Raw genomic sequence first — 25,029 nt, forward strand, 5'->3', positions numbered from 1 at the left:
AGTAATTTACAGACTTACAAATTTGAAACTTATTCACACTTTTGAAGATAACAATTGGATGTGAAAGAAATAGTTGTTTAGAAGATTAGTTTCAAGCTTTTAACGTCTGTATCTTTGTACTTTTCCAGGTGAATATTCATTTCCAGGCTTCCCAAATACAATTTCATTTCTCACATTAGTAGAAAAAAGCCATCCAAGACTTTCCATCAGGTTTCTAAATTTTACCCAATATATTAAGTTACAGGGGATTGTTATTTTGAAAGAAAAAAAGCAGGTTATACTAATGGGTGGCCATCAGTATCATAGTAAGTTTCTGTCAACAGGACATTGAGTTCTAATTCACTGCTGAAGATGGAGGGAAGGGTTTTTTTTTTTTTAATCCTTTTATAAAATGTCTTAGTTTTGAGTTAGTGTATTTTCTGCAAAGTAGGTAGTTTTTTTTTTTTTTTTTTTTTTTTCTTTTTGCTGTATGCGGGCCTCTCACTGTTGTGGCCTCTCCCGTTGCGGAGCACAGGCTCCGGATGCGCAGGCCCAGCGGCCATGGCTCACGGGCCCAGCCGCTCCGCGGCATATGGGATCCTCCCAGACCGGGGCACGAACCCGTATCCCCTGCATCGGCAGGCGGACTCTTAACCACTGCGCCACCAGGGAGGCCCAAAGTAGGTAGTTTTTAAAACTCGAAATGGAAACACTGAACTGTAAGTTGCTTTGAGGGAACAGGAACGAGAGAATAAATAAGCTTATCTCTGGTAACATGCTAAAGGTGATACGGCTTTTTAAAGTCACTAACAAAACTGGGTCTCTTTCTTTCATAGGCATATACAGCTTTGCTAACTGCTTTTTGCTTTCTCTTGTTTGCACGAAAATAAATTGAGCTGCTATAAAGCTTTTTGCTATTGGTGCAAAAAGTGGAATAAGAGTAATTTCATCCTTTCAATACTTGGGAAGTCTTACAAAAGCCACATGACTGTCCTTGACTTGTACATATTATATAATTTTTCATTGACATACTTAGCTTTTCAGTGAGATTCTTAATTGAGCTGCAGTAAATGATTGGTCTACCTTTAAAGTTATGAGTATAGAGCATATTAAACAGATTTACCAGAATTATGCTCCCGAAGATGTAAAGTCATTGCCTCAGAGAACTGAATATTTTCAGGAAAAAAACCCAAAACTCAACCGTTTAGTAATGGAAATTGAGAAAAGAGATGATATGAGCTCAGTGCCCAGTGTTAGCAGAAAAGCAAGGATTTCTCTTTTCTATTGGCAAAGGAAACCAAATATTATACACGTTCCACTTATTGCAGTGGATTTTATTCCAAGAGAAGTCTGGTTTCAGAGTAAGTAAATCTCTCTGAGTGAAAGTTCATGCTTACTGTTACAGTTTTGTTGTTGTCACGAAGTTGTCTAAATCTTATTAGTAAAATATCTGTGTTATCTTGGCCATTTTAAATCCCAGAATCAGTTGGCAAAGGAGAAAAATTTTTATGTCTTTCACTCTTTTGAGAAACTGTGATTAAAGCGACAAATATCTAGAATCCCTCAGATTTGTGAAACCACTGTTTATTTGTTTCATCATAAATAGTCCTGCAAAAGTTATTCTGCAGCCTTCATTTGAACTCTTTGGAGGAAAAAATATAAATCTCGTAAATATTACTAGTTTGCTTTCCTGCTGAGTGAGTTCATTTTGTGTGCAGATGCAGTCATTTGTGGGAATCTGCTAGGAGCTGGTTGTTGTTATTGCTGCTGCGGCTGATGGTGTGTGTGTGTGTATGTGTCTGTGTGTGTGTCTGTGTGTGTGTGTGTCTGTGTGTTTACGATGCCCAGGAACATCTTCAGGGGAAGAAAATTCTAAGAAATCACCCTTTGAATTGTATTCATCTGTAGGCAGTTCCAATTTACATTTTGTCTTAAATTCACTCTTGGGAGGAGCCCCTCTTTTTGCTTTTGTAAAAATTCGTGGTGCATTTTAGGATTAAAGGCTGCTCTCCTTATCCCTTGGGCTGCTGGCGTGACTCTGCTTGTTCTCTGTGACAGCTCAGCAGAACCCGGCAGCTCAGCTGCCTGCCACGCAGCAGGGGATCGAGATGAACCGACAACAGCGCTTCTTCCGCATCCCGTTCATCCGCCCTGCGGACCAGTACAAAGACCCGCAGAATAAGAAAAAAGGCTGGTGGTATGCTCATTTTGATGGACCGTGGATTGCCCGGCAGATGGAGCTTCATCCTGACAAGCCACCCATCCTCCTGGTGGCTGGTGTGTACGATTCACATGAAAAAAAATTTATAAAGCAGAAAAGGATTGTGTACCCTCTGAATGAAATGGTGTGATGTACAGTGTAATAATTCATTAAATTTCAGGGTTGAGGCGTGGAGCTTTGCAGTTAAGTCACATCAGTTGAGGATAACTTCTTTACAATATGGAATTGCTTGGATTAATTATGTCCTTGTAGAGCTCATAGAAACTTGTCTGTGTCCTAGGAACCTTTTCATTGGTGTCTGATTATATCATTTGCTTTGTAATGGTTATTTAAGGAAATGTAGCATTTTTAATAACCCTGGTAACTTGTTTTTTCAACTGCATCGTTAGTACATTTTGAAATGGAACTTGGTGGAGGACACATTTGTTTCTGGTGAACTTATGAAGCAGATTTCAATCTTAGAGGAAGGAAATGGTTTTAAAAGTCCTCAAATCTATGAGAATTGGTAGACATTTCAGGAATAAAGTTTACAATAAATGGCTCTGAAAGGAGGCATAGTAATTCTCTGATGTCTCATCTGTGCAGGTAAGGATGACATGGAGATGTGTGAGCTGAATCTTGAAGAGACAGGCCTGACTCGAAAGCGTGGTGCTGAGATTTTGCCAAGACAGTTCGAAGAAATTTGGGAACGCTGTGGAGGCATCCAGTATCTTCAGAAAGCAATTGAGAGCAGACAGGCCAGGCCCACCTATGCCACGGCCATGCTGCAGAATCTGTTAAAGTAGAAATTGCACTAGCCTTGCAGCTGGGAGCCCTTGCCATGGCACTCGGTAGGGAGTGTGTCCCAGAGATTTAACCATTCCAAGATCAAGTTAGAATTACTTATACAAAGTGAACAGATTTTATTAATCATGGCTTTTTGTTAATTTCAGGTTAATTATGGTAGTGAATTTGGGACCTAAAATTTATTTTCCTGTATCCAGCTGTAACTGTTAGACCTCTCATTATTGTAATACTTGCTACACTTGGACAGACTCTTGACATTTCTCCTTCTTTGCCAACAGACTACCTTAAATCCATCTTAATTGTTCTTTAGGAAAAGAAGTTTTTAAAAAATGCAGAGTTCTTGCTTTTTAAGGATGGCACAGTACCGTATGACTGGAATAAAGAAAACTTAGCTTCAATTTTCATACAAAAATTAAGGCACTTAAAATGATCAAGGCACTGATATTTTGATCTGAAAGCTGTGTACTTTCTATACTAACTTTTTCAGAAATTCATGGAAATTTCCGTCAAAGGTGGAAATTTTAATTTTTTCCCCCTCTTTTGCAGTGTCTTAGTTTGAGTAAAGCAGTTTACCTGAAGTTCTAGAATTCTGGAGAGAGCCTTGATGTATTTGATGCAATCTGTGATAAAGAAGGTACATAGTATCCTGCACAGATTTGTTTTGCTTTTCTGTCACATTGTGTTGCTCTAAGAATATGTTCATATATTCCATGGACAAATAAAGGAAATTTAGATCGTTTAAATGCTTGAAAGTTTTGAGATAACTTTGTTTCATTTAGAAAAGGAAATAGGTTTTAGGTGGCAGTTTGGCTTAACTGGACTGAATTCAAATATTCTTTCACTTTCATCTCAGTTGTGATTTTGTGTCAGAATCTTGTCCAAGTTGTTTCATGTGATTTAAACTAGTGTCCTGCTTCAACACACCTTTGTTTTTTTAAAAAAATTCCTGTTGTCTTTTTTGGCCTTCGAGGTTTTGGTAATTGTAGAGCTCTTTTATAAGCCTTATAATTCAAAAACTCTGCACTGAGGAATTGCTTGTTTCATGTAACTGATAATTAAAACAAAAGTTTTGTGTGCTGTTTAGTTTTGATCAAATGTCAGCAGTTTCAAGCCTAATATTTATGACTTTCATATTAGGAATTTGGAAACAAACATACATCAAGGAGTTATGTTGACATAATCCTAAGGAGTCTTGTTTGTATTTTAGAATAAAATTAGAAAATAAAATTGCTCTCTGTATTTTTTTTCCCCTGATGTTTAAAGACCCTAACCTTTGAAATGAATTTCCTGTGATTTTTTTTTTTTTTTTTTTTCCCTAGAAAGAGTACCTCAGTTAGGAAAGTATTTCCCAGCTGACTGGATTAGTGCTTGTGAGCTGGACACTGTTTTCAGAATTGCTTCTCTCATTATATGTTTTAGTATAGAGATATTTATTTATTATGATACTGTGCAAACGCTCATCTTCTGTTAAAGAAAGTAAATGGTCCTGTCTGTACTGTTGAGAATGTGACTGTGATTCTCTTTTTAAGGCTGTATTACTGCATAGACTCACCCACCCTTGGGTCATTTGGTCCCTGTGATTTGGTGACAGAAGGTCTGGTTACTGAAAATAAATGTCCTGTTCTCCCTCTTCCTATCGCTCGCCTTTAACTGGTGTTTTTATTTGCACAGGATAGTGAATGATAAGCTTTTTTCTTAACTGGTAACAAGTAGAGTCCTGGAAGAAAATTTAGTAACCCAATAGATTTTTAATGACTTGTGCCCTTAGCGCTGCTTCCAGAAACAGTGTCCTAGATACATGCAGGCACTTGATGGAAAACTAATCACACAGGGTAAATTATCGTAATGAGAGAACTTAAAGTTTTGAAGAATTTGTGAGAAATATATCACAGCAAGGCATTGTTACAGGTCTTTAATTTTTTACTTTAAGAGCTGATAAAATTATAGCCAGTCTTAAGCCATTTTGTTGCTAATTATGTCACAGAGCTGTCCTAGAACATGTCTATTTTTAAGTAATCTCCTGAGTTAATTGTGGCTCCAGGAGACTTGCCCTAATTCAGATAGACTTACAGTCACCTACATAACAACAGCTCTGCACACACAGAAGCCCCTTTGCTGGAGAAGCTTGGGACCTCCATCATCCTTTAAGGGAAATAGCAGAGAGAGTGTTGTGAAAAATGGAGATGCAGCTTCTTTACAGTGTTCACAGTCAAACCCAGAAACACTAGGTGAAAACGGTATGAATCAAACGTCAATTTATATTTTAATCAGTTTAATTGAGATGTAAAATTAGAAGTTAAAACGAGCATACTGTACATTAAGAACTAATTCTTCCCAATGCTTGTCTCACTCAGTACCAGTTCCTTCCTTAGTGTGTATGCTTTGCAAAGGTAGATGTACATAAAATATTAAAACTGAGAAAACAAAATGTTTTCACATTTAACTATGGTGTAATTCCTAATCTCATTCACACATGTGAGGTACGTATTGTGAGCTATGGGTAGGCACTGAGATAAAATTTCTCTAATACATACATATATTAAGAGAACAGTGAGTTTTCTTAGTTCTAAGGTTGACTAGATGGCACCTTCTTTGCCCATTCCCTACCTCAGGACTTTTTTTTTTTTTTTCAGTACGCGGGCCTCTCACTGCTGTGGCCTCTCCCGTTGCGGAGCACAGGCTCCGGACACGCAGGCTCAGCGGCCATGGCTCACGGGCCCAGCCGCTCCGCGGCATGTGGGATCTACCCGGACCGGGGCACGAACCCGTGTCCCCTGCATCATCAGGCAGACTCTCAACCACTGCGCCACCAGGGAAGCCCAATGGCACCTTCTTAAAGGATTATATGAGGAAGAAGTAAAATAGTACACTTGGTAGCACAAGCCCATACAAAAGACATCCTATTGTAACTCACATTCTGCTTCCTATGGGTACTTTCTATAGGTCATTCTTTCCAGTAACATAGCGAACGCTTTTGTTTTGCAAACACCAAAACAAAAGATCATATCAGATCACAGAAGAAAAGATCATCTTAAGTGGAACACAGGTGGTATTTGTGGAAACAGTAGAAACTCACAGGCACAAGAAATAATGAGGATTTTGTAGTTTTATTAATTGGATTTTTAAAAAGATATTTTCATTCACAGGTTATTACAGTGGTTCTCAGGGGATCCAAACAGGTAGATCTTTGGTTTCTTCACCTAAACTACCTTAAGAGTACCTGAATCAGTAGAATAAATATTATTGAATGAATCAGTGATTTACTACAGTGTTAGTGGTACACCTAACTCCTCTTACAGAAGCGGTAAACAGAGATCCAGAGAGAAATGCCTTTGCTCCACTCATGTGGGGCACAAAGAATCACAACAAGCAGACTTCTTTGAGTAACCCCTGGGGGTTTATGAAGGGTTGCTGTCCTGTCAATCTCCATCTTCAGAAGATGTGATGGCCTTTGTCTGTTTAGCGTTACCAGCAGTAACAATTACTGAGCATTTTTATTTCTTCCAGAATATAAACTAACAAGGGAGGGGAGGACAGAGGATATCTAAACATTAGAAGAAGGACAGGTAAGGGGGAAGGTTGTAACAATAAGGAAAGAGAAGAGTGGATGGAAGAGAAAGAAAAGAGGTGCACCCCTGAAGACGCTACACCCCAGGCTGAAAACAGTGCAGCGTTTTAGGTGACCAAGCCCTCCTAGATCTTTGCTAAGTTGTAGAATGAATTGTATGCAACATAAGAGCAAAACCCATGGACCTAGTAAACTTGGACCAAGATAGGCCTGGTGTGTAAATTCTTAGCATACAGAAATGACACTGCCATGCTGGAGAAGGCCAGTAGACATTCTGTGCGTAGGCCCTGTGGAGGGATGAAGTGGTGATACTTCATGAGGTCGAGCCTACCCGTGCCGGGGCCAGATCTTTGAGTACAGTGAAGTTCAGGTCAAATCAATGTATTCTTCCTTCCCCATGACTAACCTAATATGTGAAGTAAGGTTGGTTGTCATATACTTCTCAAAAAGTTTTTCAAGAGATAATCAGGGAAAAATGCACACCGAGAAGAAAATCTTTAATCCTAATGTGTACCTGTGCAGACTCTTACCTTCAAACCCCAAATAGGTTTATTAATTGGCCATTTTCTTTTCACTTTTGAAAATTCATCTAATTGCATCTGTTACTTAATTTTTCCTCATTCCCTAAAAATGTGTATCTGATACTTTCCTAAAATACTGATGTACTGGAAATACACATAATAAACGCTTCTATGTAGAACTTACTTCTTGTGCTTTTAATACAGTTACAGGGTATTATAAACAAAAAAGTTGTAAATGTTACACCTGTTGTCTCCTGTTTCCAATGGAATAAATTGGAGAAGCTGGGATCCTGAAGTTCATCCAGTTACCAGACCTGGAAACCCTGTGCCTGGTGGCGGAGGAACAGGAAAGGAACCTGGGTGATTGAAGCATCCTTGAGCTTTGACCCAAAACTCCTGCAGGTTTTCCATCCAGGGAAAAAGCAGGAGCCACTTTCCCTAGATGAGAGAAAATCCAAATCGTGGCCTCCTTTCCTCAGGCCCTTACCAGTTTTGTTTGTGAGGTGACATAGGATGTAAAAACTGGGGACCCAAGGAAGAGTCCTCATCCCTAGGACTTCAAACACTGCTGGTGTATATAGGCTACTTTGTGTGGAACCTACCATGATCCAGATGGGTCTTCTGGGTGCAGGCAGATGCGGGCCATCTTAACCTCAGCAGCTCTTCTCTGGTTGGTTGGAAAAGACCAGTCCAAAAAGTGGGTGATCCAAAGAGTGAGAGACACTTGCTTCCAAAGGGGACCTTCCCCACACAAGATGAAGTGTTTGCCTCCTTCTCTTTCCTCATCAAAAGCTACATTCTCTGCAACAGTTAGAGCACAACTGAAATGTAGGTGACAGAGGGCACATTCTGGGGAGGTGATAGCATTAGACTTTCATTTTCTCTCAATGGAATTTTTCTCATATGCTTCTGGCTGGCCTGTCATGCCTCTAACGAGAGTGTTTTCCGCTGGGGAGTCCCAAGGATGCGGACGTGAGCAGGCACACCTCTTGCCACCACTCTTTGCTTTGTGGCACTTTATCACCATACACAAAGCCCTTGTCCCATATCATAGCTCCTCACTCTGGGGACAGTTGGCCTGGGAATAGGGATGAAAGCTATGCATTTGGGAGGCCAACATAAGTGATTTTTTCATTTAAAATCATCATAATTCTAGTAAACACACACACTATAAATCTATAGATATAGTGCTTATCATATTGAAATTAAGGTATATTTGATAGTCGAGCATTTGAAAGAGATATGGAGGAACTTGTTTTTCATTAAATAGCACATTAAAAACTGGCTGAACTGGAATACCTTGATGCCAGTCTATCTATGTACTCACCACACAGTGAGTGTCAAGGAGTAGTCAATGAAGCTATCAAATTGGAAGAAGACATAGTTCATCCATGGTGGGAAACAGGAATTGGTTATGTCACAAAGTACAACCTCACTTTTTCCCCCCCAATATAGTATCTTTCTTTAAAATAGCTTTATGCAGTAATAAGAAAAGTAAGATTTTTCCATGGTATGTATATCCCAGTTCTTTTCTTTAAAGGAACAACTTAGAAATTATTGGCAACAAAATTATCCACCATGTAAGCAGGAATTTTGTATACAACTAGTGGGCCTAAGAACTGAAGGGGCATGTGAGTTACAGACACCCAAGTGTGGAGCATCTATAAACTCACCACAATTTACATACTATATGCATTCATCCTGCACCTCCTTGCATACGTACTCATCTTTTATATACATTCTAACATATGAAGAGCTTTATTTCCCAGTATATCCCACCCCGCTGCCCCCAAATAATAAGTTGCACTTGTTGTAAATGACCTGTGAACAATATTTTAAGGGCAGCTGGACACAAAGCTAGTTTGCTATCACCTTGATTATCACTGAGGAATAACCACAATACATTTTACTGGTGGTGGTTTTGGTTTTGATAATAAGCTGCTTTTTTTTCAGAATTTATTGGTCTTCAAGTACATGACTCTTCTGTATTTGAAATGTGATGTGTCCTGGTTCTCAGTGTTGACTACATGCCTAGATATCGATGACCAGTGGATATGCCTGCCTATGTTTTCAGAATTTTGACAGAGTGGATATAATTTTCCTTGAGAAAGCAAGCCATCTCTCTTGTGATAGATTAAATGATAACTTGTACATTTTCAGTTTTTAATTTCCTTCCCAGTCTTGATGGTTAAATTCTTCATATCCTGCAGTCAGTGATTCAGAATTTCTTTTCCTGGTTACCTGGAAGAGAAATAGTTTTAAGAGATTAAAAAATGTCACCCAAGGTCAAACCAATGGTTCATTCCAATATTACCTCTGCTGGTAGATGACATAATATGCTTGCCATTTAGGATATATTCTTTGAAAGGTGGGAAAGATTCCTAACTTTACAACCTACTAAGAATTCTTAAACCTACTATTCTTCTTAAATCTTCTCAGACTGAATCAATCTCTTGAAGCAGGGATGGCAAATAATTTGTGAATCAAAGTCAACATGTTCCCTTCCAACCATAGCAAACACCATTACTCTAAGCTGCTTCCTCAATTGAAATGTGGTTCCTAATTCTACCTGGTACTTCCAGATTCAGTTGTATACTTCATCCTGGGCATTTTATTAATAGCAGATCCTGTGTCCTATTGTCATTTTATGGCCCAAGTCTGAACCTTTTCTGTCTTCTCAATTTTCTTTGTTTCAGGAAGTCAAAATGGCACACATTATTCCTTGTGTGCATTTGGACACATGAACTTATGATTAGCGTTAGGTGTAATGGCCTCAGTATCCTTCTGGAGTGTATGTTGACCGTAATGACTAGTTTCAATTGCAAACTTTGCCATGTTTGTTTCCATCTAGCACTATATATAGAGAGAGAGACCTCAGGTAGAGCGGACACTGGCTGATTATCACTCTTTTTTACCATCAAAGACTAGTTATAATTTTTGAAACTAGGTAATTTTAGGCTAAAAATTATCGAAGGTATTTTCCGAAAGTTATTTAAAAAGCTCTATGTAGGCTATATTTAACCTGCTTATTAGATAAGTTATTTCCCTTTGTAAAATAAAATTTAGTCAAAAAAGTTGATTGAATGGATGAGTATTTTGAAAGAGACATCTAGGACACTGGAAGGAACCCTTATCTGAGGATGAACTTTTAGGAATTTTTGAGGTTACTCATTGTTCACAAATCATGTTTCTTCATATTTCTGCTTTAGCTGATTATTTGAAATAAAAATACTTTATAAGAATATATACATATATACATACATAATATACATATACATGTATATATATAATATATATATACATGTATATGGATAATTACACATACACATATATTTTATATATATATATGTCTATATATCTAATTACTCAGTTCCAGGAATATAAATCATTATGAGAAATTCAGTGTTGTTCAAATGCATTTGATAAATTGCATGTATATTTTTAAAGAAAAGGTTAGGAATATTATAAAATACTTGGATTTTTTTCTGTTATTTTATTGTTTTGTCTACACATTTCAGTTAATGCCAGCCCCTGTCTCTATACTTTTTGTACCAAGAAATGCCTTTTTCCCTCTTAAAATACTAAATAAAAAAGCTTGGCAAATAAAGGAAAACTGCTTTTTCTTATCTCTATTTAAGAGTCAGGCCCAGAAGTGTTTTTAATTTCCTTCAAAATTTATATTCAGTAATTAAAACCAACATATAAAAATGGGATTTTACCTTGTTATTTTGCTGATTTTGGAACTTTTTAACACTATTTTCATACACTTGGTTTTTAGATTGATCTGGTGACCTGCAAAAGAAAGCAAAAACAAGATATCCTGTTTCCTGGGCTTATCAACATTAAGAGCAACCACAGCTTTCTACTATTTTAGTTCTAAAATTATTATGATAAATGAAAGTAGCGTATTTTTGCAAGTGCCTTCCATTAGAGTTGGAGGAGATATGCTTTGTGCACCAGCCCACCTCTGCCCCGAGTTTTGCCGTCCAGGTGGCTTTACTGTTTCATAGGCAGTGGTCCCAGAAGGATTGAACAAAGCTCACGGGAAAGATGAGTGGTAACTTTATCTTGCAAGAAGTGGCGTTTTTTTGTTTTTTTGTTTTTTTTGCGGTACGCGGGCCTCTCACTGTTGTGGCCTCTCCTGTTGCAGAGCGCAGGCTCCGGACGCACAGGCTTAGCAGCCATGGCTCACGGGCCCAGCCGCTCTGCGGCAGGTGGGATCTTCCCGGACCGGGTCACGAACCCGTGTCCCCTGCATCGGCAGGCGGACTCTCAACCACTGCGCCACCAGGGAAGCCCCTGGAGTTATTATTATTATTTTTTTTCTTTTTGCTGTATGCGGGCCTCTCACTGTTGTGGCCTCTCCCGTTGCGGAGCACAGGCTCCGGATGCGCAGGCCCAGCGGCCATGGCTCACGGGCCCAGCCGCTCCGCGGCATATGGGATCCTCCCAGACCGGGGCACGAACCCGTATCCCCTGCATCGGCAGGCGGACTCTTAACCACTGCGCCACCAGGGAGGCCCTGGAGTTATTTTTAAAGTCAAATTCTGAGTTATGGTTACTAAAAAACAACTCTGTAATAATATTTTGTTCATACAGTTAAAAAAAAACTTTTAAAAAGTTTATTTTAAAATTTGATGTATATAATTCTAGGCTTTTCTACGTACATATAATTTCTTATGATACTGTATAAACATTTTGCGCCTTGCTTTTTCACTCTTTACATTATAAAATGGGTGTAATATTTGTGAGATATTTTATGATATATGTTCCCTTCTCAGTAAACGCAGTAAACTCTTTTCTTTCTCTCAACATTCTGTCCATTATAATATCAAGGAAAGGGGGAAGGAGGGTATCATTGTAGGAAGGAGGGAAACCCTGTCCGGCCCTAGTTCTCGATGGGAAGAAGGCAGAAGGGTGAGGAGAGACATGTGGTTTGAAGAGGCTGAGTAACAAGTTCCTCCTACCACCAGCTAAGGTAGGTAGCATTTTGGGTTCCTACTTGCCCTGGTTGGGCAAATTGGAGGCTCCAAGAATACCAGGGGCCGGGACTTCCCTGGTGGCGCAGTGGTTAAGAATCCACCTGCCCATGCAGGGGACATGGTTCAATTCCTGGTCCGGGAAGATCCCACATGACGCGGAGCAACTAAGCCCCTGAGCCACAACTACTGAGCCCGCGTGCCTAGAGCCCGTGCTCCACAACAAGAGAAGCCACCGTGGCGCAGTGGTTGGGAGTCCGCCTGCCGATGCAGGGGACGCGGGTTCGTGCCCCGGTCCGGGAGGATCCCACGTGCCGCGGAGTGGCTGGACCCGTGAGCCATGGCCGCTGAGCCTGCGCGTCCGGAGCCTGTGCTCCGCAACGGGAGAGGCCACAGCAGTGAGAGGCCCGCGTACTGCAAAAAAAAAAAAAAAAAGAGAAGCCACCGCAATGAGAAGCCCGCGCACCGCAACGGAGAGTAGCCCCCGCTCACCGCAACTAGAGAAAGCCCGCGCAGCAACAAAGGACGACCCAATGCAGCCAAAAAAACCCAAAAAACAAAAAACAAAAAAACCCTGGAGTCAGGACTAAGAGATCACAGGTGAGGGGACAATGGAAATGGAAACATTTCAAAGGATCTTGTAAGACAAAGAGGGCCAACCCCGCTCTGCCACACATCCAGATACCACCTTGGAGAAGAGAGGGGAATGGGAGACGACCTCTGAGCCTAAATATCCCAAGGGAATTGAGTTGCCTAAAGTGATTGCTTGAACTATTAATCACATGGAGTTCTTAAAAACTGGATTGGATTATATTAAACTCCAAGCTCTCCCTGTCTTATTTCCCCCTCCCCTACTATCCAGTGGAGAACGGGCTCAAAAAGGGAAATAGGAATAGATTCTAGAGGCAAAAAAATGGACCTCCCCCTACCCTGCCCCATCTGAGGTGTACAATGTGAGCAAATTTGTGATCTTGCTGTGGTTAAAACAAGTACCTCCATATTATTAAAACCTCCTTATAAATGTCACTTTTTATCATCATTTACTTAATCTGGCCCCTATATTTGAAATGACTTTCATTATTATAAATAGTGTCACAGAGGACACATTAGCCCTATTAAGTTAAAGGACAAAGTGAAAATTTTTAGTTCTGAAGAGGAGAAATTGTGAATAATTTACTCTGTTAGATGTAGCTTTGCATTTTCTGTGTATTTATAATGGTAATTGTGATTAATAAAAGTCAAACTCATCAAGCCTAAAAAGAGACAGGTGAAAATGAAAATTCTGTTTATTCTTGGGAGAATCTTGCCAAGTAAGTTCCTAGTACAACTGATTCTATGTATAGAACATTGAAAATTGAGGGAAATGAAAAACATAGGGTGTATGTTCATAAATACTGAGTGGAGGAAAAGAAGAGAAGGAAAAATAAAGGTGAAAATGCAGGGAATGACAATGACTTGGCCCCAGAATGAAGCACTGAACCAGCTGCAAATGCCCACTGTGTGTCGATGGCCTCACCTTCTCAGTAGGGCACTTGCTCTCAGTGTACCTTCCCCATCTCTTCCTTCACTTTCAGGTGGACTAACAGAAATGCAACCAAGTTCGTAATGCATTAGAAAATGCTGCTTTTTGAATGTCCTCAACTGATTCCCTTCTGAGTTTCGTTTTAAGTGCCAGGTAGGGAATCAGTTTCTCCTTACAGGGCTGCCTTTTGTTTACAATTGTCACACAGCTATAATAATGCTAGCAGCTGAGCAGGTGACATCGAGGAACATCTATGTATTTCTTACCTAAATTTATTCCTGTTATCCCCATTGTATAGATGAGAATTTGAGGTTTAAAGGGGGAGAAATGTAGCTTAAGGTTACAACTAGTTTGGGGTAGAGCTCAAGTTTGAACTTGGGACTAACTGTAAAGCCTCTAATCTTTTTTTCCCTTCCAGTTTCATTGAGATGTAATTGACATACAGCACTGTATAAGTTTAAGGTGTCCAGCATAATGATTTGACTCACATACATCATGAAATGATTATCACCATAAGTTTAGTGAACATCCATCACCTCATATAGATGCAAAGTTAAAGACATAGAAAAAAATTTTTTTCCCTTGTGGTGAGAGCTCTTAGGGTTTATTCTCCTCACAGCTTTCATGTATACCGAACAGCAGTGGTGATTCTATTTATCATGTTGTACATTACATCCATAGTACTTACCTATCTTATAACTGGAAGCTTGTACCTACTCCCTTTCTCTCTCCTTCCCTTCCTATCTATTATCCAGCATCTAACATGGCAATGAGCGCTGAAAAATGTTTGTTGAATTGAACTGGTGTAAGGGGCACCTTATTTCTGTGTATTTGAATACCAGAAGTCCGTGTCAGCCCCCAGAGGCAGGCACAGGTGGAGGGATTAGATACAGCAAAACTCCGTGAGAGCCGCTCATTTCCAGATCACCTTATGCTTTGCTCTGTTGACCTCATTTATGACAACCCAGAACTAAAGTGGTCTTTCTTACTCAAGAAGGAGGATGATTAAAATTACAAATTGTATAGCCATCTGAAGCAGGAAATAGGGTGATTAAAATAAAAATTGAATTCATTGTTCATAAAAGCCACATGCAGCCCCCTTCTCCTTTTTCATCTTATTAGGGCCTTACTCATTGATCCTTTCTTCCTCCCCTCCCCCCTTTCTTTTAAGTTATGTATGTGATACATGACATATTCTCATTTTTAACATTTTGGACCCCAAATCTGCTCCTTTCCATTGTTAACTGGAATGATAGCTAAATGTACTTATTATTCCATATATTTGCTATGCTTTTACTTAGATATTACATTGAATCATACTACATTGTCAATATTTGATGATTTCTAACTGGCAAAATGGCAATGCCATATGGTTGAAACTAATATACTTATAAGTACATATTTTTGTTATTGATATATTATGTAAACAGGATTTTTATCCTGAAATTTACTTTTCTCATTTAATGAAATGTCCTGGTCTTTTCCTATGGCAGTTCCAGTAGACTATGTTACCGCTTTTAACTGCCATGTTCCACAGTGAATAATACACCACACTATGTACTTAACTGTTCCCCTTTTGATGGGCTGTGCAATTATTTCATGATTCAAAGCAATGGTACTGTGAACATTGCAAAGTGCAATGATTTTTGTAGGAATAATTGTCTAAACAATTATTTACCCAGTAGAGTATCTGAGCCAAGTTTAAAATTTTATAGATATTGACAAATTTCTCTTGAAAAAATGTTTTTCCAATTAATACACCCAACAGCAATGCCTGATAGAACTAGTTTTCCCTGATGTTACCCACACTGGATATTTTTGACCTTCTCTTGCCAAACTCATGAGTAGCTAGTGATATATCCTCATTGTTTTTAGATTTCCCTAATTACTGTGAGATTGAATATTTTTTCCTATGTTTCACGGGTCATTTGGATTTCTTCTATGAACTTGCCTCTATATTCTTTACTCATTTTAATATTAGTATGTTTGCCTTTTATTGATGTGTAGGAGCTCTTATTAGTATGGATGTTCATCCTTTGTCTATAAGTTGTAAATATTTTTCTCCCACCTTGTTGTTTATCTGTTAATTTTAGTTATGGTGTCTTTTCCCCTATGGGGAAAATGTCTTCTTGGATTGAGGTCTTATTAGGGAAGCCTTTTTAAGCCTAATTTATAGAAATATAAAAGAACTTCTTCATATTTTCATAGTTTCAATCCTAGGTTTGAATCTTTGATTTGAATTGATTTGTGTGTGGTAAGAAACTAATATTTTATTTTTCCAAATGGAAGGCCAGTTGTACTCTAATCATTATTGACAAGTCTATACTTTCCCTACTGATTTGAAATGCTTGTTAAAATAAATTCTTTGATATATAAGGCTTTGTTTGGGGCTTATATATGTTCTGTTGATCTAACATCTAGGTCTGTGTCTATCTTAGTGGTTTAAATATTATTATTTTATGTATTTCTATCTTATAGAGCAGCCTCTCCACCATTGTACTTCAAGATTTTCTCTTGTACATTTTTATTTCCAGAGGAACTTTAGAACCAGAATGTCAAATTCCATAAAGAATTCTGTCAGGATTGAGATTAACTCAGAGAAAACTGTCAGCATCATCATAATCTTCCCTTACCTGAACGTATACTCTGTGTTTTATGTTATTTGTTAAGAAGCTTTATAAATGTAATTTCATATACCCCCTGCAGCAACCCAACAGGGTTTTTTTTTTTTATTGGTCTCACTATCCAATGAAAAAAATGGAGGTTTAGAGAAGTTAGGGAATTTGTTGAAAATCACCTGATTAGTAAATTGCTAAGCCAACATTTTAATCACAATTTGTCTGACTCCAGAATATTGCTTCTTAACTCTTATTGGATAATGGTCTTTAAAATGTTAATACATTAAAGGAACAGGGTATGTTTCATCAAGAAAAGGGCTCAGTTTCTCTTGTTTCTTGTCGATTGTGGAAGCAGCTTGCCACAAGTCGCCCTGGTGGGAAATTAGGGACAGCAGCCACGAGAATGAATGAGAGGACAGTGACAAAAACAGGCTGATCTAATAAAGACATGGGTCAAGGTGGTCCTCGCGGAGGAAATGTTCAACAGTGTGTGCTTGGAAGCTCAGGACTGGGGAAGCTCGGGACAGGCTCGGGAGAAGACTTCTGAGGACAGAGGCCCCCCAGGCAGAGCTTCACTGGGTGGCACAGGACTTGGAGAAGAATTAGGACCCATTGGGCTCCCTGTTTGTTCATAAGGCAACCTATGCCCTAAAGTCTAGTTTGTGAATAGAAGGCCAATTACATCTTACTTCCTTTTCCTCCTTCTAAAGAGTTTCAGAAATGAAGGACTGATTCAACGTATAACATATCTAGAGAATGGCTTACCATGTAAACATTAAAAATGATGCTACAGGGACTTCCTTGGTGGCGCAGTCATTGAGAATCCGCCTGCCAATGCAGGGGACACGGGTTTGAGCCCTGGTCTGGGAAGATCCCACATGCCGCGGAGCAACTAAGCCCATGTGCCACAACTACTGAGCCTGTGTGCCACAACTACTGAAACCTGTGTGCCTAGAGCCTGGGGTCTGCAACAAGAGAAGCCACCAGGATGAGAAGCCCACACACCGCAACAAAGAGTAGTCCCCGCTTGCTGCAACTAGAGAAACCCCGTGCACAGCAACGAAGACCCAACACAGCCAAAAATAAATTAAAAAAAAAATGATGCTACAGAAAATATTTAATGACATGGGAGAACGTTCTAAGTAAAAAAAGCTGACTCTAAAATAAGAAGCCAGTCTAATTCCATTTTGCTTTGGAAAATTCTATGTAAAGAAGTACATCAATTAACGTGATGAATTATACAGGCTTTTAATCTTCCTTCTCATCATTTTCTATATTTTTCAGCTTTCTTATGATGACAGCTAATGTGTTTGCAACCGGGGAAAATCTCAAATATTAGACACATAGACACCGATTAAGGTAGTAGGTCACGTGGTGTTCTGTCTTAAAGCTGATGCAGGCTCTTTTTTCTTCCCTTATTGGCCTTAATGAAGTCCTGCAGAAAGGCTTAGGGCCAATGGTTCTCAAAGTGTGGTCCTGGGACCAGCAGTAGCAGCAGTCGTACCTGGGCCCTCACAGACCTACCGAATCACAAACAGCCTCGCAGGGCCCAGCCATGTGTGCTTTCACAAGTTCTCTGAGAGATTCTGGTGTTCACTGAAGTTTGAGAACCATGCGTTTATGGGATTGCATGAATTCATGCTAATGATGGGTGTCTCAGAAGCCTGAGTGACTAATTCTTGGGTCTGAGTGTCGCGGTGCTAGACCCACCTGCACAGTGCTCCCTTCCCTGGAGTGTTGTCACAGTCCTCTCCGGGGGCACAGGGCCCAGGGTACCCCGCTCGGCAGCGACACTCGGCTTCCTCGGTCCACTCATTCCTCACACACTGGGCGAATTCCCCACAGGCCAGGAATTTGCAGGGGTCTGCTTGATCAGCTGTAAAAAACAGGGCAGATTTTATTGGTGCAGGGATGCCTGAGCAGTGGATCCTACAGAAGTCAGAGATGAGGGGCCACATAGATTTGCCATCACCCCACTTTGGAGTGAACTGTACAAGAATGAGAAAAGAGTGGAGAGAAAAGGGAACCACACATTTCTGTATCTTTGATAAATGAGTTTATAGACACACGTGATAACATATTTAGCTCCAAACATAATTATGCACAAACGAGTGTCCATCAGAATCATCTAGAGGCCTCGTTAAAACAGACTCCTGGGCACCCCCCTCACAGTTTCTGATGCGGGAAGTTTGAGGACGGAGAATTTGTACTTCTAAGGCACTAACAAAGGGAACATTAAAAAAATTCTCTAACGCAGATGATGTTGATGTATCTGACCTGGGGAGCACATTTTGATAACTAGTGTATTAGAGAATTAAATTTTTTTCCTGGGCATACATCTGGAAAAGATGAAAACTCTAATGCAAAAAGATACTCGCACCCCAATGTTCATAGCAGCACTACTTACAATAGCCAAGACATGAAAGCAACCTAAGTGCCCATCGACAGATGAATGGATAAAGAAGATGTGGTATGTATATACAATGGAATACTACTCAGTCATAAAAAGAATGAAATAATTCCATTTGCAGCAACATGGATGGACTTAGAGATTATCATACTAAGTGAAGTAAGTCAGACAGAGAAAGACAAATATCATATGATATCACTTATATGTGGAATCTAAAAAAATGATACAAAAGAATTTATTTACAAAACAGAAATAGACTCACAGCCATAGAAAATAAACTATGGTTACCAAAGGGGAAAGGGGGTGGGGAGGGATGAACTGGGAATTAGGATTAATAGATACACACTACTATATATAAAATAGATAAACAACAAGGTCCTACTATATAGCATAGGGAACTGTATTCAGTAGCTTGTAATAATCTGTAATGGAAAATAATCTGAAAAAATATATATGTATATAACTGAATCACTTTGCTGTACACCTGAAAACATGGTAAATCAAATATACTTCAAAAAAATTTTTTTTGTTCATTAGGTTTTTTTAAAGGCAAGCATTTTCTGCAGAGATGAATTGGTGATCTTATATATTTAAGATGAGGGATACCTTAGAAGTAATAAAATAGTCAGTCGTTTTTATGGACAGTTTTGAGAACTCAGGATGATTACTTGATTTTAAAAAATCTCTTTTTCTCAGTCTCTTGTGATCCCTAAGGCCCCATTTGGAAAATTCAAATAGACCTCAGGTCTCTGTTCTTTTTTTGTCATCAGTTGTTCTCTTTCACTCTATTCTTAATTCTGTAGGATTGCCTCAAGTTCTTTGTAAGGTGGAGTATAAATAAAGAGAATCTCAGAAAATTTAGCTCTGGAAGGCCTGTGGCCCCTGCCAGCCCCTTCCCTGTCTTCCTAGAGCTGAGCATACCGAGCTCTCGGGCGGAGAAGCAAAAGGCCCACGTCCCCACATGCTGATGGCAGAACCAGAACAGGCCTCTGGCCCCCAGACCACTGTTCTTTTCTGCCCGGAAGGTTTCCTGTTGAATCACATCCGCCATTTACCCTTCAGATTATTTCAATAAGCACCTATTATGTGTTAGGAGCTAGAGGACAGGCAGTTGGGTATGAAGCCACTCTTTCAAGAACCCTAGGGGACAATAAGACATATACACAGATGTTTCTACACAAGAAGCCCAGTGTCTTGTCTAGTATAAGGGCTCTAACTGTGAGGGTATGTTAGAGAAGAGCTATCTGGGAGGGGACTGTTGAACTGTGTGTCTAAAGTGGGTTGCATTTGATGTGCAACGACTAGGAAAGGCACTCCGACTGGGCCCAGCATGAACAGAGGCACAGAGGTGGGAAAGCAACGGCCGTGTGAAGAGGGTGCAGGGGAAGCCCAGCGAGGGGGAGAGCAGAGACTCGTGCACAGGGAGGAAGGCACTTGAGACTGGAGAGGTACGTTCAGGCCAAGCTCCGCTGGGTCTTGAATGTCGTGTTAAGGAATTTGGACAAATACCGTATGCTAACACATACATATGGAATTAAAAAAAAAATGGTCATGAAGAACCTCGGGGTAAGACAGGAATAAAGACACAGACCTACTAGAGAATGGACTTGAGGATATGGGGAGGGGGAAGGGTAAGCTGGGACGAAGTGAGAGAGTGGCATGGACATATATACACTACCAAATGTAAAACAGATAGCTAGTGGGAAGCAGCCGCATAGCACAGGGAGATCAGCTCGGTGTTGTGTGACCACCTAGAGGAGTGGGATAGGGAGGGTGGGAGGGAAGGAGATGCAAGAGGGAAGAGATATGGGAACATATGTATATGTATAACTGATTCACTTTGTTATATAGCAGCAACTAACACACCATTGTAAAGCAATTATGCTCCAATTAAAAAAAAAAAAAGGAATTTGGACCTTACAGGTAGGTGGGAGCCATGGAGGATTTGGGGGCAGGGGAGGGCTGTGATCAGACTTGTACTTTAGAAAATATGTAAATAGATCTTAGAAGTTTCAGAATTAGGATTGCTTCAGTGATCGTCTGGTATAGTATTTCCCAAGCGGGAACATTTGCAGAACTCGAATTGAGCAGGATGTAGTTAAGTTTATGTTAAAAATAGGTTTGGTGGCTAAATAAGTTTTTTTTTAAATGCTGCGTGAAATAAACATAACCAGTTTCTCTCTCTTTCCGCTGGACTCTCTCTCCCTCCAGCTGCACCTCCTTCTCTTTTTACTATTAAACCTCTTAGAGCCGCTAATAAGCGAATATCTATTGCGCATCTTCGAGTGAAGGCTGGCGTCAGCCGCTTTGCCAAGTTTACTGACCACAGAAGCCGTGCAGGTGGGTGGGGTGCAGCTTGTGGGGCGAGAATTCCACGGACTCTCGTGTTCAATGTCCCGATCTAGCGCCTCCTCGTGGTGGAAAAGGAGAGCGAGGGGGTTAGCTAGACCAGCCCACGCGGAGGAAGGGCAAGAGCAGGTCCTTGAAAACACTTTGGGGTCTCCCAGCAAAGTAGACCTGCTACGTTTTTACGTAAAGTTGTATTTCTCTGCAACTTGAGGGTCCATATGGCTAATGCGAACGGGTTCCTGCCTCACAGTCCTAAAGCTGGCCATGCAAAGGGATCCTTGTCACTGTTTAGAAAATGACTCAGATTTACCCTGACAGCCCAGGTGTTTCATGTCCAGGGCCTGGTTTAATAAATAACAGCTGTCAGCAATTTGACAGCCAGGCCTGCAGTCCTGAAAGCAGAGGCCAGGAGGGAATAGTCAGCGTCTCCACTGCCCTCTTTCTGCAGTGGAGAAATAGATTTAACTGGGAAAGCAGACTGAATGCACCGAGTCTACCCCTCTGAAGAGTAATAGGAAATGTGTGATAACCACGTGAGTTTCCTGTTTAAAAAAATGTTTCTGTTTTTTTTTTTTGCAGTACGCGTGCCTCTCCCTGCTGTGGCCTCTCCCGTTGCGGAGCACAGGCTCCGGACGCGCAGGCTCAGTGGCCATGGCTCGCGGGCCTAGCCGCTCCGCGGCATGTGGGATCTTCCCGGACTGGGGCACGAACCCGTGTCCCCTGCATCAGCAGGCGGACTTTCAACCACTGCGCCACTAGGGAAGCCCAGTGTTTCTGTTTACCAATATTTCCTTCAGCCCAGCCAGGCGTAGTCCATGTCTCTGTACCAGTAAAGCTGAACAGAACACAGTAAGGCAACACTGGAGAAATGAATTTATCCAAATCTGGGGGCCATCAATCGGGTATATTTGACAAATAAATGCACCTAGTTTATAGATTACTTGCTTCTCCCATGTTATTTATTTGGGACCAGCCTACAGAACAGTACAAGACTTCACGTCACCTAGTTCAGTTTTGGTTTGCTGTGTACGTCTTCCTGGGTCCTAAGATACTCAGTCATTCAACAAATACCAAATGGGCCCTTCAAACTCTTTAGTATTAAGAATTCCAGTCCAGCTAATTGCTTTAGATTTTTATTTTATCCATATTTAAAACCTTACATTTGAGGCAGAATTTGAGAGCTAGAAGGTATTTTGGAGACCTTCTCCACTAATTTGCTCACTTTGCACATGAGGAAGCCAAGACTCAGGGAGGTTGAATGTTGCCAAGGTCAAGGCTGTTTGCGCTCAAGTCCTCCCCCTTCCCCCCGGCCCCCCATCTTGTGGACTGTGTGAAGACAGCTTCCAGGGAAGGAAAGAGTCCCAGGGGGAGCTGTTGGCCATGGCTGGTAAAGGCAACCTCAGTTAATTAGAGTCGTAACAGAAGAGACGAATATTTACATTAATTTGTGAGGCAACTCTTACTGCGTCCCCTCCTATTACCTTAAAAATTTATGAAAAATTTTTTTCATAAATAAAAATGACCCTCTTTAGTTACATATCATTCTTTGAGGGACACCTACAACTTTGGGCTTTAGGCTGATTCTGCAGAGGCAGGGCCGTAGGAGAGGAGAGATGGTTCTACGATGAATGAAAATTTAACTAGTAGAAGTTTCTTAAGCAAAGCTTTCCCTACGTTGTTATTTTCTTTCTTTTTCATTCTTCATTCTCCTTAGAATGATGGTTAGCTGCCATTTTCTTTTTTTTTTTTTTTTTTCTTTTTGCGGTATGCGGGCCTCTCACTGTTGTGGCCTCTCCCGTTGCGGAGCACAGGCTCCGGATGTGCAGGCCCAGCGGCCATGGCTCACGGGCCCAGCCGCTCCGCGGCATATGGGATCCTCCCAGACAGGGGCACGAACCCGTATCCCCTGCATCGGCAGGCGGACTCTCAACCACTGCGCCACCAGGGAGGCCCTAGCTGCCATTTTCTAGAAGAATATTTTCAAGTCACTATCAGGTTGTGTGTGGATTTGAGGAAGTGAGGGCCTCATGATGCCTTAGCTTCCTGGGTTTACTGAAATCCCCTTTAAATAGATTGTTCTGATGGTGCGTACTCCCAAGAGGTTTCTCTATAAGCCTGTACCACACCCAGCAAACACCTAGTATGATTTGGGACATCCTCTGGGCTTATCATAGTTGCTTGCTAGCAAAATGTCTTCATGTTCTATCCTTAATCCACACGGATAGCTCTTCTGCAGAGCAAATTTGACAACCTCTCTGTAGAGGCGGCCCAGGGCACTCAGTGAGTTGACTGTATTAGTAGCTCCTCGTTTGCAGCAGGTGGGAAAGGTCCAGGTTCATCCTGGCACTTGGTCCTTGGCTTCCCATGTGGTTTCGACCATAGTCAGAGCACTGGTGTCATTTCACTTCAGGCCTTGTCCCTGACTTGGCCCCAGAAATCATGATCCTGAACCTCCAGCTTCGCCAGGAGCACAATGGCAATTATTTATATGAACAGGGAACGCACACGTAACGAGGGTTACTGTTTGGTTAGCACCGTGCTGGGCACTTTAAACATGTGTCTTCATTAATAGTCACAATAATCTTCCAAAGTAGACAGTGCTGACCTCATTTTCCCAGGTAAGGAAATTGAAGCCCATTTTAGGTAGTAAGTATGACCCAAGATTAACATCCGTATGTTACGGTGTTCAGCTTTTGACATCATTTTAGTGGTTTCAAATATGGGGTTTCTGGGAGGCCCTTCGGGGCTTGGAGGGGTGAATAGGGATGAGGGAGAGAGGGTGGGGAGGCGAAACTCGCCAGCATCTCCGGTCTCATTGGTTCACACATCAGATGTCCAGGAATGCTCTCCTCTGAACCATAATCTCCTAACTAAAGCAAGCTCAAAACCCTCATCTGCCACTGCTCCTTCATGAGGCAGAAAGCTTCCCTTATAGAAAGCACAGTCTGACAGACGGTGGCTCCACATTTCGTTCTGTTGTTCAAATGTAACAGCAATGAACATGACTGGCGGTAACGGAGCTGCCATGTGGGGCTTGGATCGTTTTGAGATTTCCAGTGCGTGTGCACATTTTATGTATCATTTTCTACCCTGGATTTGCTTCTATCATGTCTTTGGTGTGCATTTCAAAGGTCTTGAAAAGTATTCCCAGCTGCTGACGGAGGAAGGTGGTCTCTCAGCCCTACATCATGTGATCAAAACGCATTTAAATGAATACCCCCTGCCTGCAGAGGACACCTGAAAGCACTTTACAGTTATAGTTAAAAAGATTACGATCCAGGTCATCAAGCAGCTTATAAATCCATAGGTTCCTGATGGTCCAAGACGGTCTTTTTTCCAACCCTCTGTTTCTGGTCCCAAGTGCACTCATGCCTGAAAATAGACTCTTGTTTCCCGCCAGCGCTCTGAGGGTCTCAGGCCCACCTGTCACTAAGTCCGGTTCATTGCACCCACCCCTCCCCCCAGATCGTCCTGTCACTTGCCCCGCATCCTTGGGGCTGAGTACTGATTGCCTTTCTGCCCTGTTCTTCATCATTCTTTACCATTTCATTATCCCCTTCCCTTGCGCGGTCCTAACACTCACGTGCTAGACCGGAAGTGAGGCATCTCCTTTAACCGGGTCCCGGCCTAGGGCAGGGTTTCAGTTCAGTATGGCTGGAACTCAGGCTTCGTTTGGTCTGGCCGGGGCTGAGGGCCTGTTAGGACTCTTCTGTGGACTTTTTTTTTTTTTTTTTTTTTTTTTCCTGTTTGTTTTTTAACATTTTAATGCGATGAAACCTAGTGATCGCTAGATGGCGCTCAATAGCAAAAGAAGTAGGAATAGATTCAGGGGATGAAATGATAAGAGCCCGGACTGATTTTTGTCTGCTTAAAAGCCGCTTTGCGGAGCGCACCGGTGGAGGGAGGCGAGGTCCGCCTGGAATTGGCGCGGTGGCAGAATCAGCTTCGGGGGACCGCTGACAGAGCCCTTAGGACGCCGTGATCACCGCGGCAGATCGGTCCTGGCCGGCTGGGGCATGTGGTGCAAACTCCTGGATCATCTTTTCCCATTTCAAAAAGGCAGAGACAGGGCCCCG

At 41.2% G+C, this 25,029-nt stretch overlaps 2 protein-coding genes across 3 annotated transcripts in view; one reads left to right on the plus strand and one right to left on the minus strand.

Annotated features, from left to right (window-relative positions):
• The window catches only part of MYO6 (myosin VI), a 151,824-nt gene extending 147,224 nt beyond the window's left edge, over nt 1-4,600 (plus strand). The window contains exons 31-32 of the mRNA XM_060114874.1: nt 2,038-2,256; nt 2,786-4,600. Coding sequence (XP_059970857.1) covers nt 2,038-2,256; nt 2,786-2,985 — 419 coding nt within the window. The 3' untranslated portion in view covers nt 2,986-4,600. The remainder of the gene's footprint in view (nt 1-2,037; nt 2,257-2,785) is intronic.
• Nucleotides 4,601-9,238: 4,638 nt separating this feature from the next.
• IMPG1 (interphotoreceptor matrix proteoglycan 1) overlaps nt 9,239-25,029 on the minus strand; it is an 88,979-nt gene continuing 73,188 nt past the window's right edge. For both annotated transcript variants that reach the window (XM_060115214.1, XM_060115213.1), the window contains 3 exons: nt 17,905-18,070; nt 10,795-10,867; nt 9,239-9,316 (listed from right to left, as the gene is read on the minus strand). In XM_060115214.1, the coding sequence (XP_059971197.1) occupies nt 9,239-9,316; nt 10,795-10,867; nt 17,905-18,070 (317 nt within the window). The remainder of the gene's footprint in view (nt 9,317-10,794; nt 10,868-17,904; nt 18,071-25,029) is intronic.

This window comes from Mesoplodon densirostris, chromosome 12, assembly GCF_025265405.1.
Source record: "Mesoplodon densirostris isolate mMesDen1 chromosome 12, mMesDen1 primary haplotype, whole genome shotgun sequence".
Lineage (NCBI taxonomy): Eukaryota > Metazoa > Chordata > Mammalia > Artiodactyla > Ziphiidae > Mesoplodon > Mesoplodon densirostris.